Genomic DNA, 17,686 nt, shown 5'->3' on the forward strand with positions numbered 1-17,686 from the left:
ATGGACTTGTCCTTTAGGAATCTATCTAACCCCTTTTTAAACTCCGTCAAGCTAACCGCCCGTACCACGTTCTCCGGCAACGAATTCCAGAGTCTAATTACACGTTGGGTGAAGAAAAAGTTTCTCCGATTCGTTTTAAATTTACCTCACTGTAGCTTCAACTCATGCCCTCTAGTCCTAGTATTTTTGGATAGCGTGAACAGTCGCTTCACATCCACCCGATCCATTCCACTCATTATTTTATACACTTCTATCATATCTCCCCTCAGCCGTCTCTTCTCCAAGCTGAAAAGCCCTAGCCTTCTCAGCCTCTCTTCATAGGAAAGTCGTCCCATCCCCACTATCATTTTCGTCGCCCTTCGCTGTACCTTTTCCAATTCTACTATATCTTTTTTGAGATACGGAGACCAGTACTGAACACAATACTCCAGGTGCGGTCGCACCATGGAGCGATACAACGGCATTATAACATCCGCACACCTGGACTCCATACCCTTCCTAATAACACCCAACATTCTATTCGCTTTCCTAGCCGCAGCAGCACACTGAGCAGAAGGTTTCAGCGTATCATCGACGACGACACCCAGATCCCTTTCTTGATCCGTAACTCCTAACGCGGAACCTTGCAAGACGTAGCTATAATTCGGGTTCCTCTTACCCACATGCATCACTTTGCACTTGTCAACATTGAACTTCATCTGCCACTTGCACGCCCATTCTCCCAGTCTCGCAAGGTCCTCCTGTAATCGTTCACATTCCTCCTGCGACTTGACGACCCTGAATAATTTTGTGTCATCGGCGAATTTAATTACCTCACTAGTTATTCCCATCTCTAGGTCATTTATAAATACATTAAAAAGCAACGGACCCAGCACAGACCCCTGCGGGACCCCACTAACTACCCTCCTCCACTGAGAATACTGGCCACACAATCCTACTCTCTGCTTCCTATCTTTCAACCAGTTCTTAATCCATAATAATACCCTACCTCCGATTCCATGACTCTGCAATTTCTTCAGGAGTCTTTCGTGCGGCACTTTGTCAAACGCCTTCTGAAAATCCAGATATACAATATCAACCGGCTCCCCATTGTCCACATGTTTGCTTACCCCCTCAAAAAAATGCATTAGATTGGTGAGGCAAGACTTCCCTTCACTAAATCCGTGCTGACTTTGTCTCATCAGTCCATGTTTTTGTATATGCTCTGCAATTTTATTCTTAATAATAGCCTCCACCATCTTGCCCGGCACCGACGTCAGACTCACCGGTCTATAATTTCCCGGATCTCCTCTGGAACCCTTCTTAAAAATCGGAGTAACATTGGCTACCCTCCAGTCTTCCGGTACTACACTCGATTTTAGGGACAGATTGCATATTTCTAACAGTAGCTCCGCAAGTTCATTTTTTAGTTCTATTAATACTCTGGGATGAATACCATCAGGTCCCGGTGATTTACTACTCTTCAGCTTGCTGAACTGACCCATTACATCCTCCAAGGTTACAGAGAATTTGTTTAGTTTCTCCGACTGAGTTACTACAGAATTCCAGCGTGTCCTTTAAACCCTATACTGTCCAATGATGCAAACATTCTTCAGAGCTGAGAAATGCATGGCCTTTTAAAGGTAGATGAGTAAGGTACCTAGGACGTAGTCAATAAAGTGTTTTTTCCACTGAGACAAAATGAGGAAAAGTCTTCCTGGAAAATAAGCCATTCATCTACACAGTTGTGGGTGTCTGAAAATTAGCGACATGTCTAACTTTTGCCAATAGATGTCTGATTTCCTTACAGTGTTTTGGAAATTTAGCCAATAAAGACTGCCCAGCCCCAGAGAAAACTGGATTCCTCACAGGCTGACCACCTTTCATTTGACCAAGAGAAAACTCATAAGAACATAAGACTTACCTTACTGGGACAGCCAAAGGTCCATCAAGCCCAGTATCCTGTTTCCAACAGTAGCTAATCCATGGCACAAGTACTTGACAATATCCTCAGTGAAAGAAACTGTTGTAGATGAATTTCTGAGATCATAAAAGTCCCTTTTTTCCATGGTCTTTTAGTACATTAAAGAAATCGTTTATGCAAATGGTCATAACAAATTAGAGGGGGTATTTTTAGAAGCACAATAAGGAAAGTTAACTCTTCTTGTGTTAAGTGTATGTGAATTTGTTAAGTAATGATTGTTTTGGCTCTGATCCTTCATCCTCCTTTCTATCTTTTGGAGTTGAATGCCTCCCTTTCAATGGAGGTTGGGGAGGGGGTTTCTTGAAATGTTCTGTTCTTGGATTTGGATTACAAGGGGATTTTCTTTTTCATTCTTTTTTCCCTTTCTGAGCAGCTAAAAAGCAGGATGGGGCAGTAGCCATGGAGATGCAACCACTAAAGAGTGCGGAGGGAGGAGAGGTGGAGGAGCGGGAGAAGAAGAGAGCCAGCGTCCCTAAGAAGGAGAAATCAGTCCTGCAGGGGAAACTGACCAAGCTGGCAGTGCAGATTGGAAAAGCAGGTAAATGTGAGGGGGGAGGGATCAGTGTTCCACCTCCCCACCTAAAATAAAGTGAGCACTCCCACTTACCCTCTCTCCAACTTCACAGCAAACTCAGATATGACCTTGGAGAGGGTCATAACTAAGGGTAAGCATGAGGGGCAGCTACCCGGGGCACAATGCCCCTTGGGCATGGAAAAATGACTTGAATGCAAAGGTGGGCTGACAGTAAGTGAAACTCCAGGAAGAGTGCAGCTCTCCTAATATCATCTGGGTTGAGAAGAAAAGGAGCGAGAGAGAAAAGCACTGGGGGCTAGAGTGGAGGAGACAGAGAGAGACAGGAGCAGAGATCAAGGCAAGGATGTAAATGTGCTCGCCTACACCTAGACACTAAAATACCTAGAGGTTGGATTTTGGACCACTGTCAGCTCTACGTACTCCTTCCAGAAAGAAAATAGTCCTAAGATAAGAAATACAGCCTATAGCAGTGCTTCTTTACCCTCTCCTGGAGGCATAGGCGCCTACTCTGTAGGTACTGTGGGTGCTCAAGCACCCCCAATATTTTGAGGCCTGACATTGGTTACACGGCGGCAAGTTCAATGCGCTACCAGAGGACTCCTGATAGTCAGTTTATACACTGTCCCGCTACTGGCAGATGTCCCGCTCCCTGTGGCTCACTAGTGCTGCTAACTACCTTGATCGCTGCCGGTAGAGGTACTGCGGTGATTAAAAGGAGCTGCCTCGGGATCTTGGTCTTCCCTATGACGCGTTCTGCCTCCTGTGATGCAACTTCCTGTCTACATGAGCAGGATGCATCACAGGGAAGATCGAGGCCCTGAGGCAGCACCTTTCAATCGCTGCGGTACCTCTACCGGCAGCAGCGATCAAGGTAGTTAGTGGCACCAGTGAGCGGGGGGGGGGGGGGGGGATGACAAAGGGGAGAAACTATTGACCTGCGAGGGCCAGAGGGAGGATCTGGAAAGAGGAAAGGGAAGGGAGGGACAGATACACACTCAGGAAGAGGTGCTGGACGGATAGGGAAGAGGGAGAGGGATAGATGCTGGCCTAACGAGGTGGGGAGGAAGAGAGAGACAGACTGGGGGGGAGAAGAAATGGGGAAAGTAGCTGCTGGATGGAAGCGAGGGAGAGAGACACTGGAGACCCAGGAGGGAGCCATACTGAACTGTGAATGGGGTGTGGGTGGGAAGCTACAAGGAAAGATTCTGGCCCCAGGGAGAAGAAGGAAAGAGAGAGGGGAGGGACAGGGAGACAGAAGAGATGCTGGGCATGGAGGGAGAAGGGATAGGAACATAGGGATAATGCTGGACTGGGGTGGGGCAGGGACACAGAGGAGTAATGCTGATCACAGGGGGAGGGGAAGGATAGGGACAAGGACAGGGACACGGAGGGGGAAATGTAGGACAGCGCAAGACACACACAAAGGGAAAGTTCTGAATATAAGGGCTGGATCGGGACACTGAGAGGGCAGATGCTGAAAATGGAGGAAGGTAAAGGACAGGGACACAGAGGAGAAGTGTTAGACAGGACAGATAAGGATGCAGGAGGAGGATGGTGGACATGGAGCGAGAAGAAATGTCAAATGGACTGACCACAGCAAAGACAAGAAAAGAAACAGACGCAGAAAAGGGACAGTGGTACCAAAGGGAACAGAAAAATAAAATGCTCAGACAACAAAGGTAGAACAAAGTATTATATTCTGAATTTAATTGGGATATATCAGCTTTTGGAGATGCACATTTCTGATATTTTGCATTTTAGTTTCAATTTATCTAGTATTGTTGTATGCGAAGTCTGACTTCTTCAGGTTTTCAGTTCAGTTTTTTTGCCTAAGTTCATACTGATCTCTGGTCCCTTGTGATATATTTGTTTTGTCATGTGTTTTTCATGTGTGACCACGGAGCGGTAGTCTCCTAGCATGTAGTATCTGCGTAGAGATCTTGTTGTTGTTTTTTTTCATTAGGTAGTGTATTGGTGTTTTAAGGCCCAGCTACAGTGCTGCCTTTTCTCACATGAGGTTGTAGCTCTTCGTGTCCTGGGAGTTAGTGCTATTATGATATGATAAGATTGTGAGTGTGCTTGTGCTCAAGTTTGTGTATAGTGTAAAGATGTCTTAACAAGGTGTGGTTTGGTTTTTAAAACATGCAGGGGACAGTGCTTTGATGGTATAGTAATGTCTCAAGAATGGTGTGCAAGCTAAAGTTCGGGAAATGGAGCCTCATGTTATTTTTGAATGCAATTGAAGAATTCTTTTTTTTGTGGTGGCAGCTGGAGGGAGAATATTGGGTTGTGTTCAGCACCCCTAATCATTTTGAAAAGTTGACTCCTATGCCTGGAGGCACACCTAACCGATCAGGTTTTCAGGATTAGTATGGCTGAAATAAATGTGCACTTATTGGAGATTGATTATAGATAAATGGACCTCATGCATATTCATTCTGGTAATCAGAAAAAGGTCCAGTCTAGCGAAACCGGGAGAGGCGCAGCAGGTGCCAAGAAGAACAGAGGACGCTCGTATGATAACACAAATTATGTACTGGACAAATCTGAGTGGCTACGTTTTAATAAATGCCTGCATCAGGGGTGCAATGTCCGATGAAGATGAAAGGGTCTCAGAACATAATAGGTATTTGAAATTCAGCTTCTAATTGAGGAAGTGCAAAACTCAAACTGCTTGTATTTAAATGTTTAGTATTCAGCTAACTAGCACATTCTGAGACCTTTTTGCCTCCTTTGAACATTCACATTTATCAGGTTTGTCCAAAAAAGAATTTGTGTTGTGTACTGCTGTCTTTGCCTCTGAGACAAGAGTAACCTTCTGGAGGTCTCCTGGGGGGGGGGGGGGGGGGGGGGGACCCTCGAGAAATCCCCCCCCCCCCCCCCTCCCAGGCATGACCCCAGGCAAAAAAAAACTCTAGCTACTAAACAAGTATTAAATATAATAAATGTTTATTCAAATAGTCAAAGAAGCCAATCAGTAATTATTGAAATATCAACAAATAAAATCCAAATATGAAGCAAATGATGAACAGAGTTTTCCCTGGGAGCTGTCAATATGTCCACCTGCTAGTGGACACACTGAGGCTCGCCATCCTCAGTTCTGTTTCCTCTTAAATACTTTTTCTTCCTTTCTTCATTATCTTAATTATAATTAACCTTCCTACCTAATGAATATGCATCTTTCCAGAATATTCTATCTCCTTTTATGGTGAATCCTGTTCCAGCACTTTCTACCATCTTCCAACTTCTATAATTTATTCCCTCATTTCATGTACAGCAGCTAGGGCCTGTCATGCACATAAACATAAGTTTTCATTAGCTAATGGTTAAAATCACCCTCTTGCTGGAGTTACAATTTTACCCACACCCACTTCTCCTTTTGATTGTTTATCAGGGTACTGCAGGTGTCCTTAGTCATAGGAGTCTCTGGCTCTTAGTTGCTGACCTGCAACTTATCACAAATTAGCATAGGCCAAATGTCAAACCACAAATTTCTACTGCCTTAGAACAGTAGTTACCAGAAAAAAATACAGTTTTATAGCTGTCTTGCAATTCCAGATCTGCTCCCAGCTCAAGAAAGCAAAATAGCTGTATTCAGGGCCGGTCTTAGCAAGTGCGGGGCCCTGTGCAGACCAATTTGGTGGGGCCCCATCCTAGCCCCGCCCCCACCCTAGCTCTGCCCCACCCTAGCTCCACCCCATTGATAAGATTATTCCATTTTTAGAAATTTTTTTTATTTATGAAATTTCAAATAAAGACAAATGAAGCTAAACTTGTACAAAAAAACTGATTGAAATATTAAGCACAATGCTATCATCATGAAACCTCCCCTCCCCAGAAATTATTCAGTTTAAGTCCACTACAATTAGTAGTTCCAATTCTCATAACAAAGGAGAAAATAAGGAAAAGTATTAAGAAAAGATCCAGCACAGTGCTACAGTGTACAAGGTATGCCAGGAATGCTTTATCTGCCTATGGCTGGAGAGAGGTTGAGTGACTCGATGCGGTCCGGGTCAGAGCGGAGGCACGAGGCAGAGTTGAGGCACGCTGAGCGGGGCCCCCTTAGGCGCGGGGCCCTATGCGGCCGCCTTGGTCGCCTCTGCCTAAGACCGGCCCTGGCTGTATTAAAATAAAAACTATAAATATAGATGGTTTGCACCTTGCCATGGCCTCTGTGATATACAGTTGCCATTCTAGTGTCCTTTGTTCTTCATGGTGCCTGGCATGCTTCTCCCAGTTTCTCCAGATTGGACCCTTTTTCTGGTCACTATTTGTGTTGGCTGGCCTCTACTGTGGACTTATTCATCGTGGCAATCCTAGGTGTGCCTTCAGGAGGAGGTGGAGAAGCACTGCTCTAGGCTGTTTCTTATCTTAGGAGTTGAATAGTTTAATTTGACAAATTCTGTGAATATATTTCTGCTGAAAACTTTTCAAAGTCCTAAGTTTTGGTGAATCAAGTCACTTTGCCCCTCCTTCCTCCCCCTCCCCCACCTCAGCTCTAATCCCCAGCTCTGGCACTGATTCTTTTGTGTGATTCTGGGTGAGTCACTCTCACTAGCCCTTTGGGTAAGTCACTTTTATCTCTGTGGTAATTGGTATAATGGTATCATTCATTCATTCTTTGCTTTGAAAGCTGGCTTGCAGTTCAGGTTTTAGGAAATGTGCTGTCAAGAGTCTGCTGCATTTCACCTTCAGAAGTGCTACAAAATATTGTGAAGTGTTTTAGCATCTTGCTTAGATAAAACCAAGTCATTCTTGTTGTGATTCTTGCTGCCGCTCTCTGTTTATACTTAATGGCCTTTTTCTTTCTGCCTCTAATCTCCCTCTCCATCCAGGTCTGGTGATGTCAGCCATCACAGTGATCATCCTGGTGCTCCGCTTTGTCATCCAGACCTTTGTGATTGAGGGCCGGGTGTGGAAAGCAGAGTGCACCCCCTTCCACGTACAGTACTTCATGAAGTTTTTCATCATTGGCGTCACTGTTCTGGTGGTGGCTGTGCCAGAAGGACTGCCGCTAGCCGTCACCATCTCCTTGGCTTACTCTGTGAAGGTGAGAGACCTCCCTGTAATGTTCCCACATTGACATGTCTTTCTATAAGATCCCTTTGCTGACGGAGGGACATCTTTCTATAGCATCTCTGACTTATAGGGGATAATTTTACAAAGTCATTATCATATGTATGTGGTCATAAATGACCTGTCCTAAAATACTGGCTCATGTGAAAGCATGGACTTTTATATGATAGCCCTTCCTTTGGTGATAGGGGTGGAGTTTCTGTGGAATATGGGTAGAACGTGCATGTATGTGCCGTGCTTTTTTTGTGCCGGTACGCACCGGTACGGCGTACCGGCACCTTTTCCCCCTGGCGAGTCCTGCACCCTTCCTCTTACTACAACGTCGGACTCGGCAGCAGCGTAGCGCGAACGATGCAGGAGAGGCTGGCAGCGTCGGAGCTTCCCTCTGTGAGTCCCGCCTACGTTGTTTCAACTTCCTGTTTCCGCATAGGCGGGACTCACAGAGGGAAGCTCCGACGCTGCCAGCTTCTCAGGTCGCCTTGACTGTTGATTTTAATTTCAGGGACCCGAACACAAGCCATGCATCGTCGCCAGGGGCTGTACCTCATCCAGCAGCAGCATGGTCGGGTCCTCCGGCTGCCGGTAAAGGATGGGCTCGGGCTGATACAAGCCACCGATGGCCGCCGCCGGGCACAAAAGCATGGGTGCTGGGCTGGGGAGGCAAAAAGCGCCCGGGAAGCGGCCGTCCAGGACACAGGCCATCGCCGGTTGTTGCTGCTGCGATTGGAGCAGGTGTGTGATTGATAGCAGAGCAGGGGCTGGCAGTGGGCGGCAGCACGGCTCCGCAGCTGCTCATTCTGCTTTTCCAGCTTGCGCACCAGTTCTTGCAGCTTCTTCATCTCGAGCTCCGCGCTCACTGCATCCACCATCCCCACTGCACGGGCAATGGGAAACAAAGAGCCTTGCAGCCTGGCTACCGCCCTGCCTTCAACGCTCCATTCCCTGTTTGTTTGTAGTAAAGATCAAAAAGGTAATGCATGCAGGCAGGGCTTTCTCTTTCTTTTTTGCTCAAGGAGGGGTGGATCGACAGCAGGCTTCAAGACCTGCTCAATCCCTTGGGGGTGGGGATTGTCACAGAAGGGCTAGAGTAGTAATTCTTGCATAAGGGAAACCCTGCCTTGAGCTCCCCCCCCCCCCCCCCAAGAGAAAGTTTGCTCTTTCAATATCATATCACAGGCCATTTTTATGTATTAAAACTGGAGCACAGATTTTGGTTGTGGCAGACAAAGATCATGATTGACTTGTCTACTCGTAAAATAAACAGGCTGGTAGGCAGTGGAGAAGGAAGACATCGATGGGAGGGCAGGGGAGAGAGAATTGCTGGGCATCATGGGAGGGGAGGGCAGGGAAGAGAGAATTGCTGGACATCGATGGGAGGGCAGGGAAGAGAGAATTGCTGGACATCGATGGGAAGGGAGGGCAGGGATGAGAGAATTGCTGGACAAGGAGGGGAGAGAGGAGAATCGCTGGACATAGATGGGAGGGGAGGACAGGGGGCAGAGAAGAATCTCTGGACGAATGGGAGGGGAGGGCAGGGGAAGGAGGAGACTGGACATGGAGGGAGGTCATGGAAGAGAGATTTGCTGGACATGGATGAGAGGGGAGGGAAGGGGAGAGAGGAGAATTGCTGGACATGGATGGCAGGAGAGGACAGGGGACAGAGGAGAATCGCTGGACATGGGAAGGCAGGGGAGAGCGGAGACATGCTGGACATGGATGGAGGGGAGGGAAGAGAGGAAGGAAATGCACATGGATGGGAGGGCAGGGAAGAGAGAAGAAATGCTGGAAATGGATGGAGAGGAGTGCAGGAGATAGAGAATTGCTGGACACGGATGGATGGAGGGGTTGGCGGGGAGAGGGAAGAGAGAATTATTGCTTTACTAGTAAAAGAGGCCCGTTTCTGGGCGAAATGAAACGGGCACTAGCAAGGGGATTTGAGGGAAAGGTTTTGAGTGTCCGCACCGACTGCACCCCCTTTCTACCCCGATGCAGGTCGTGAATACCGCTGCTCCCCCCTCGTGTCCCGGCGATGCACCTAACATACCTGGGGAAACAGGATGAGCAGGTTTTGTTTCTTCACGTTTTCGAAGGTCGTGGTGGGCACCATTTGTGTATCGCCAGCGCACTGGGAGGTCATTGTGAGGCAGGGGGTTGCGTCCGCGACATCACACGTTCAGCGAAATGGCTCCGCCTGCCTTCCTGTTGTTCCTCTGGCTGTGGTCACGACGTCATGGTTTTCGCGAAATGGGTCCGCCCCCGACGTAACGCGAAATGGCTCCGCCTGCCTTCCTGTTGTTCCTCTGGCTCTGGTTGCGACATCACGCTTTTGATGCAATGGCTCCGCCCACGACGTAACAACGTTGTACGCGAGGGCTTGACAGACAGACAGAGGCTTCACCACCATGAAGTTACCTCCCTGAAGTGGCAGGAGCTTGAGGCCTCAATGGAACATTCAGGTAGAGAATTATGTCTGGAAGGGGCGTGGCTGGGGGGGCGGGTGTATGAGTGACAGAGTGAGTGGTGCTGACAGGCAGCAACAGTACAGGGCTTCAGTGTTTCCCTGCCACACTGTGAGCTTCAGAATTGGAGGTGAGAATTATTTATATAGATATGGATACAGGGGATGAAAGAGAGGAGAAGTGCTGGGCATGGATGGAGGGGAGGAAAGAAAAAAAAAGAAGAGGCACATGGATGGAGACAGGGGCTTAGCCACGGGTGGGCCCCCAATTTGGGGTCAGGCCCGCCCAGCAGCACAGCGATACCGGAGGCTCCGGTCCCCATCATCATCCATTCCCCCGTGGCGTGCCGCAACTTTTATCCCCATCTTCCCTCGCAGGCCCGCCCAGCAGCAATTTCGATCGCAGGCAGCTCCTTCGGCTCACACATGCTGCCTGCCGGCTGCTGCTCAAATCTCCTTGCAGCTACTAGCAGCGCTAACCCGGAAGCGTCTCCTCTGAGCTTCCGGGTTAGCGCTGCTAGTAGCTGCAAGGAGATTTGAGCGGCAGCCGGCAGGCAGCGTGTGTGAGCCGAAGGAGCTGCCTGCGATCGGAATCGCTGCTGGGCGGGCCTGCAAGGGTGAGGGAAGATGGGGGTGAAAGTTTTGGCACGCAACGGGGCAAGGGATGATGGGGAAAAGATGTTGGAATGGGGGAGGGAAGACGGGGACAGCAGCTGCACGGGGGGGGGGAGGGAAGAAGATGGAAGGAAAGATGCTGCACAGGGAGGAGGGAAGATGGAATGATGAGGCATGGTGGGTGGGGGAGAAGCTGCATGGGGAAGAAGGGAGAGATCCAGTAAAGGGGTGGAGGGGTCAGGAAGGGAGAAGTCTTGGCTGCATATGAGGTGGAGGAGAGGGAGACATGCTGCATAGAGAGGGGATAGGTGGCGAGAGGGGGAGATATGTTAAACATAGGGGTGGAGAGGAGGGCAAAATGGTGGGCATAGGGGTGGAGGGAAGGGAGAAATGTTAGACATGCTGGTAGAGGGGAGGAAGGTAGATATGCTGTATGAGAAGGGGAGAGAGACGTTGGACAGTGGGAATGAGAGGGGGAGATAGACATGGAGGTGGATGAGAGGTACACAGTAGGTGGTGAGGGGGGAAATGCTGGGCCATGGGGGAGAGGACTACTACTATTACTATTTAACAGGAATGAAGAGAGAAGGGGCAGGAAAATATAAGGCTACCATGGTGGGGTGGGGAGGAGATCAGATGCTGGTTAGAAGGGTGGAGGGAGAAGATGATGGGAATGGTGGAACCCTGTGGGAGAGGGCAAGAGGGGGAGGAGGGGGTGGCAAGGAAATGAATGAGAGATAGTGATTACAGAGGGTAGAAATATGGTAATGGGGAGTAGATTAAAGATAAAAGAGAAAGTAGGGATGGGAAGGAGTAAGATGGGGAATGGGAGAGCTAGTGGGTGAAAGAAGAAGATGGAAATTTGATAGGTAGTTGAAAAGTAAAAAAGGAGACAAAGAAGGATGAGAGAGAGGCAGAAAAGAGCTACAAAGGAATGACCAACATGTCAGAGGCAGGAATATTGAGGGAACAGACAGGAGAGAGGAGAAAAGACAAATGGACTACAGCCGCTTGAAGAAGAATTAGCAGACGGCAGAGAGGAAAGCAGAAAAGAGAAATTGGAACCAGCAAGATGGAAAAATAAAATGTCCAGACAACAAAGGTAGAAACAAAGCATTTTATTTCAAATGTTTTAAATGGAATATGTTAGCTTTTGGAAATGTGCATAGGAAATGTCTTTGTACTGTGTTCTGTAGAAAAGGAAATGCATGTTTTGTGTCTCCAGTGTTGCAGTAATGCTATGTTTAACTTCTTGGGGTTCCTTTTCAATTTTTGTCTAAATATTTTTATTTCTAATTTGTGATCCCTTGTTCTGTGTTTGGTGAGGTTTTGTTGGTGTGATAGTAATGGCAGGTGGAAAATTGGAAGGGAGGCAAAGAGGAGAGGGAATCGGGGAGGGGAGCCCTCCTTTATTTTCTGGCGTGGGCCAAGTAGGTCTTACAACAGTCCTAACCCTTGCTGTATAGCTGGTGAGGATTCCCAGGCATCCCCAGCTAAGGACCTCCTCCAAAGGCGGCCAGAACTCCCTTCTACCAAGCTCTGGCAACAGCATCCTTGAGCCATCGACAGCTAAGCATGTGTGGGGTGCTGGCATCAGTGGCTTAGGCTCTTTGCTGCTGCCTGCCAAGCTTGGTAAAAGAGAGTTCTGGCCACCTTCAGAGAAAGTCTTCAGCTGACTGAGCTTGAGGATCCTCATTAGCTAAAGTATTTATATTTTGAGGTGGAGGTAGGGCGGAGCAGAGAAACTTTTGTGCCCACCCACTTTGGGCTCAGGCCCACCCAAAACTGGCTGTCTGGCTACGCCACTGGATGGAGATGAGGGAAAGGGAAGAGAGAAGGAAAACTGCACATGGATGGAGAAAATAGGCAAAAGCTGGATCCATATTCCTCCAGTCAATTCCATGGAGGCGGACCCAGCTTTTACTTATGAATGTATGGCAAGAAATGAAGAAGAAAGGAGGAAAGTAAAGAAATAAATGGAAAGGAAGCCCTGGAAATGGAGTTAAGGGAACAGGTAGCAGCAGAATCAGAGACTTGGACCAATATGGATAGAAAACAAAGTCACCAGACAACAAAGGTAGAAAAAATCTTTTTATTTTAATTTTAGTGTTTGAAATATGTCCAATTTGAGAATTTACATCTGCTGTCTTATTTTGCACTGGGTATACTGGAGCTGTAACAGCTTACAGAAATTATTTATAATGAAAAAAATCACTTTATTTTTTTCTCCTATACTAGTATAATATTTACAATGATGTCTGTTTATATGCGCCATGGCTGGTATAAGGGGTGTGGCTAATGTGGGTTTGGCTATCATAGGGGTGGAGCCATATGTGGTGACCCCGCCCATAATGAGTACCGGCACCTTTTTTTCTACAAAAAAAAGAACTGTGTATGTGTATAAATTATAAAATATTCCAATCTATGCGCATACTTAAAAATCATGGGCGTGGAATTTACTCCTGCTACAAGGCAGCTGAAAATATACACACTTACAATATAGGTACGATTTCTGTCACTTGCACTAATATTTTAATTCAATCATTTTTATTAGTATTAAACCAAGACAAATGAACCATTACAATCAACTCATCCGCAATCTTAAAAGCAAACCAGAGAAATCTAGCTACAATTTTTCTTATATATCTGAGCTTCCTTCCCATAACCCTTCATTCTACTGTCTCCTCCATGCAACCACCCCAATCTCCCCACTACAGTTCATAACAGCTTAATTCTCTCAATGCAGCCAAATTCACTTATGTGTTTAGGACAGGGGTTCTCAACCCAATCCTCATGACACATCTTACCAGTCAGGTTTACAGGATACCCACAATGAATATACATGAGATAGATTTGTATAGAATGGAGGTAGTGCATGCAAATTTATCTCATGCATATTCATTGTGGATATCCTGAAAACCTGGCTGGCTAGGTGTGTCCTGAGGACTGGGTTGAGAACCTTGTTTAGGATTATACTTCCTGCTGTCACGTCCCTTACCTGCGCCGTCCTGCCCGCTGTGATGCCTCGCTCCGCGAGCAGGAGAGAGCGGGGTATCGCTGGCTATGGGCGGCGTGGTCGGGGAGTCTTGCCTGCCTCCTGGACGGTGCCGGTTCGCCGCTATAGCGCTGTGGCGGCCGGAGAGCGCCGGCGCTGCCAAAATGGCCGGCGCTCACAAGCTAGAGAGTCTCTTCCGGGTGCGGGACCCGGGAGTATAGAGAACGCCCCTTCTGGGCCCGGATTGGCTGGTCGCGGCTGGACTCCGCCTTCTCTCTGTGACCAGCCTATCCAGAGCCCTGGGGCTGGTTGTTGGCTCCACCTCCCGGACAGCTGATGATTGTCTTCCTGATGGAGGGGGCTATTTAAGTGCTGAGGCTGGCAGAACACTTTGCTTCGGCTTCTGCTTGTGTGGATACCTGAGTTCTGTGTGTTTGGATTGTTTTCCTGCTGTGAACCTGGTTTGGACCTGGACTTGCTTTTGCCTGCCGCCTGCCTTGAACCTCTGTTTGGACCTGGACTTTGCTTTTGCCTGCCGCCTGCCCTGAACCTCTGTTTGGACCTGGACTTTGCTTTTGCCTGCCGCCTGCCCTGAACCTCTGTTTGGACCTGGACTTTGCTTTTGCCTGCCGCCTGCCCTGAACCTCTGTTTGGACCTGGACTTTGCTTTTGCCTGCCGCCTGCCTTGAACCTCTGTTTGACCTGGACTTTGCTTTTGCCTGCCGCCTGCCCTGAACCTCTGTTTGGACCTGGACTTTGCTTTTGCCTGCCGCCTGCCCTGAACCTCTGTTTGGACCTGGACTTTGCTTTTGCCTGCCTTGAACCTTTGGTTGGACCTGGACCTTGTCTTTGGCCATCTGTCTGCTGTTCATCCTGTGTACCGTCCTGCCCTCCTTTGGGAGTTCCTGTCCTGACTCTCCAGGTAAGGTCAGAACTGTCTGGCTGCCAGACGTTGTTTGGCACAGGGGCTCACATATCGGGGTATAGGCCTGACAGAAAGCCGAAGCCATGAGCTCGCCAGATAAGCCTGATCTGACCGACTTGGCCCAAGCTCTTCAACAACAACAGGCCCAGCTCAATAGATTGTCTGGAGTACTGCAAGATGTGTGCTCACAGATGTCAGCGCAGCGAGGACCGTCTCCCGGAGCAAGTAGGACATCTCCATCTCAACCTGCCTTTCGTCTGCCTGAACCTCCCCGGTTTGACGGCACACCCTCCGCATGCCGCGGATTCTTGAACCAATGTCAAATGCTCTTTGACATGCAACCTGCCTCTTTTCCTACGGACAAATTAAAGATTACCTACATCATTTCGTTACTCTCCGGTCCGGCCCTGGCATGGGCTTCACCCCTCTGGGAACAACAGGATCCTCTCCTCTCAGAACTAGGAGAATTCCTGCGTCGGTTCCGCATGGTATTTGATGTTCCAGGGCGCCCCTCTTCTGCTGCAGGTGAGCTACTACGGATTCAGCAAGGGAACAGTTCGGTTGGAGCCTATGCTATTCGATTCCGCACCCTGGCTGCGGAACTTAAATGGAATCAAGAGGCTCTTACGGCCATTTTCTGGCAAGGCTTGAGTGGGCGCATTAAGGACGAGTTAGCCGGCCGTGAAATCCCTAGTACTCTGGACGCTCTAATTTCCCTATGTATCCGGATTGATGTCCGCTTCCAGGAACGGGCACGAGAACAGGTTGCCTCTCGTCCGTCTCGAAGGATTTCCCCTCAAAGACAACGTACAGTCTCTCCTCAGGAGGCTGCGGGCCCGGCTGCGGAGGGATCGGAGGAGCCTATGGTGATTGGCAGGCACCGACTGTCAGCTGTTGAACGGGCCCACCGGAGGGATAATAAATTATGTATGTACTGTGGGAAACCTGGTCATTTTGTGAAGGGGTGTCCCAACAAGCCGGGAAATGCTTAGACCCCAGCCTTGTGGAGGGGGTGGTTTTGGGTCAATCAGGAACCCTTCCGGATAATTTAATGACAGTACCGATTATCTTACTTTGGCAAGAATACAGAATAAACACCCTAGCCTTGCTGGATTCAGGAGCAGGAGGCAACTTTATTGATGCTAGCCTACTTCAGGGCCTAGGAAGGCCGGTTATTCCCTGTAAACCAGCTCTTCAAGTGACGTCTATTCATGGCTCTACTCTTCCCCAGCCGATTACTCATCTCACCCTTCCGCTTTGGATGCAGGTGGGCCTTCTTCATCATGAGGAGATACAGTTTCTTATTTTACCTCAAGCCATTCATCCTGTAATTCTAGGTATGCCCTGGCTGCGGCTGCACGCGCCCTGCATAGACTGGCCTTCGGGAGAGATCAGTCAATGGAGTGTTCGTTGTTTTGAGACCTGTCTGACACCAGTGCACCCTCCTCCTACTAAGGTGCCAGCTCTACCTGGAGTCCTCCATCCCTGTGAGGCCTGTCTTCCGAGGGAATATGATGAGTTTTCTGATGTCTTTGATGCCCGGGAGGCAGATTCCCTCCCACCCCATCGCCCTTTTGATTGTCCCATTGATTTGTTGCCCGGCACGATGCCTCCTAGAGGAAGATTATATGCCTTGTCCCGGGATGAATCTGCTGCCATGCGGGACTACATTCAGGAGAATCTTCGTAAAGGATTCATTCGACCGTCTTCTTCTCCTGCCGGGGCGGGGTTTTTTTTTGTCTCCAAAAAGGATGGGTCCTTGCGGCCCTGCATTGACTATCGAGGGCTTAACAACATCACAATCAAGAATCGTTATCCCCTCCCGCTTATCCCGGAGCTTTTTGATCGACTCCAGGGGGCGGTTATTTTTACTAAGTTGGATCTCCGAGGGGCCTACAACTTGATTCGTATCCGCCAGGGGGACGAGTGGAAGACTGCGTTTAATACTCACGAAGGCCATTTTGAGTATCGTGTCATGCCTTTTGGTCTTTGTAATGTCCCGGCTGTGTTTCAAGATTTCATCAACTTCATTTTCCAGGATCTCCTTTATTCTTCAGTCATTGTTTACTTGGACAATATTCTGATCTTCTCTGCTTCCCCTCAGGATCATCCCAGGCATGTGCGCACTGTGCTTCAACGGCTCCGGGATCATCGACTGTTTGCCAAATTGGACAAGTGTGCGTTTCATCAATCCACTATTCCTATTTTGGGACATATTATCTCTGCTGTTGGATTACAAATGGATCCTGCTAAACTGCAGGCTATCCATGACTGGCCTCTTCCCCAAGGTCTCCGGGCTCTGCAGCGTTTCCTTGGCTTTGCTAACTACTACAGACAATTCATTCCCCATTATTCGCTCCTCACGGCTCCTTTGACAGCCCTTACTCGGAAGGGGGCGGATGTTCGGCACTGGTCTCCAGCTGCTCTGGAGGCGTTTTCTGCCTTGAAGACGGCTTTCTTGTCTGCGTCTGTGCTCCGTAGTCCTGATGTCACGAAGCCTTTCATTGTGGAGGTGGATGCCTCTGCTTTGGGGGTTGGGGCTGTGCTGTCCCAGACGACTTCTTCTGGTAAAAGACACCCTTGTTTTTTTTTTTCCAAGAAGTTTTCTCCAGCAGAACGTAATTATACCATCGGTGACAGAGAGCTGCTGGCTCTGAAGCTCGCCTTTCAGGAGTGGCGATACCTGCTGGAGGGGGCTGCTCACCCTATTACAGTCATTACTGATCACAAGAACCTGCTTTATTTGCAAGATGCCAAACGCTTGAATCCCCGGCAAGCCCGATGGTCACTGTTTTTTGCTCGTTTTACCTTTCACTTGGTGTTCCGTCCCGCGGAGAAGAATATACAGGCGGATGCTCTCTCCCGAGCTTTTGATGTACCTGAGGAACCTGAGGAGCTCTATCCTATGCTCAATCCTGCTTGCCTTTCCCCTACTGTGGGGGCACCCGCCTGCCTTAAGACTTCTGTTCCTGCCCGGTCTCGTCGCAAGGTCCTTCAGTGGGGTCATTCTGCTGCTTTTTCGGGACATTTTGGGTTTCGTAAAACCTATCATCTTATTTCCCGTTATTTTTGGTGGCCCCACATGGCTCAGGAGATTCGGCAGTTTGTCTCTACATGTC

General features: G+C 48.6%; 1 protein-coding gene across 5 annotated transcripts in view; it reads left to right on the forward strand.

The window, feature by feature from the left end:
- Positions 1 to 17,686, forward strand: part of ATP2B3 (ATPase plasma membrane Ca2+ transporting 3) — a 241,941-nt gene that overhangs the window by 107,922 nt on the left and 116,333 nt on the right. For all 5 annotated transcript variants that reach the window (XM_030194063.1, XM_030194059.1, XM_030194061.1 and 2 more), the window contains 2 exons: positions 2,337 to 2,501; positions 7,334 to 7,548. In XM_030194063.1, the coding sequence (XP_030049923.1) occupies positions 2,337 to 2,501; positions 7,334 to 7,548 (380 nt within the window). The remainder of the gene's footprint in view (positions 1 to 2,336; positions 2,502 to 7,333; positions 7,549 to 17,686) is intronic.

The sequence above is a fragment of the Microcaecilia unicolor genome, chromosome 2 (genome assembly GCF_901765095.1).
Source record: "Microcaecilia unicolor chromosome 2, aMicUni1.1, whole genome shotgun sequence".
In the NCBI taxonomy this organism is placed as follows: Eukaryota; Metazoa; Chordata; class Amphibia; order Gymnophiona; family Siphonopidae; genus Microcaecilia; species Microcaecilia unicolor.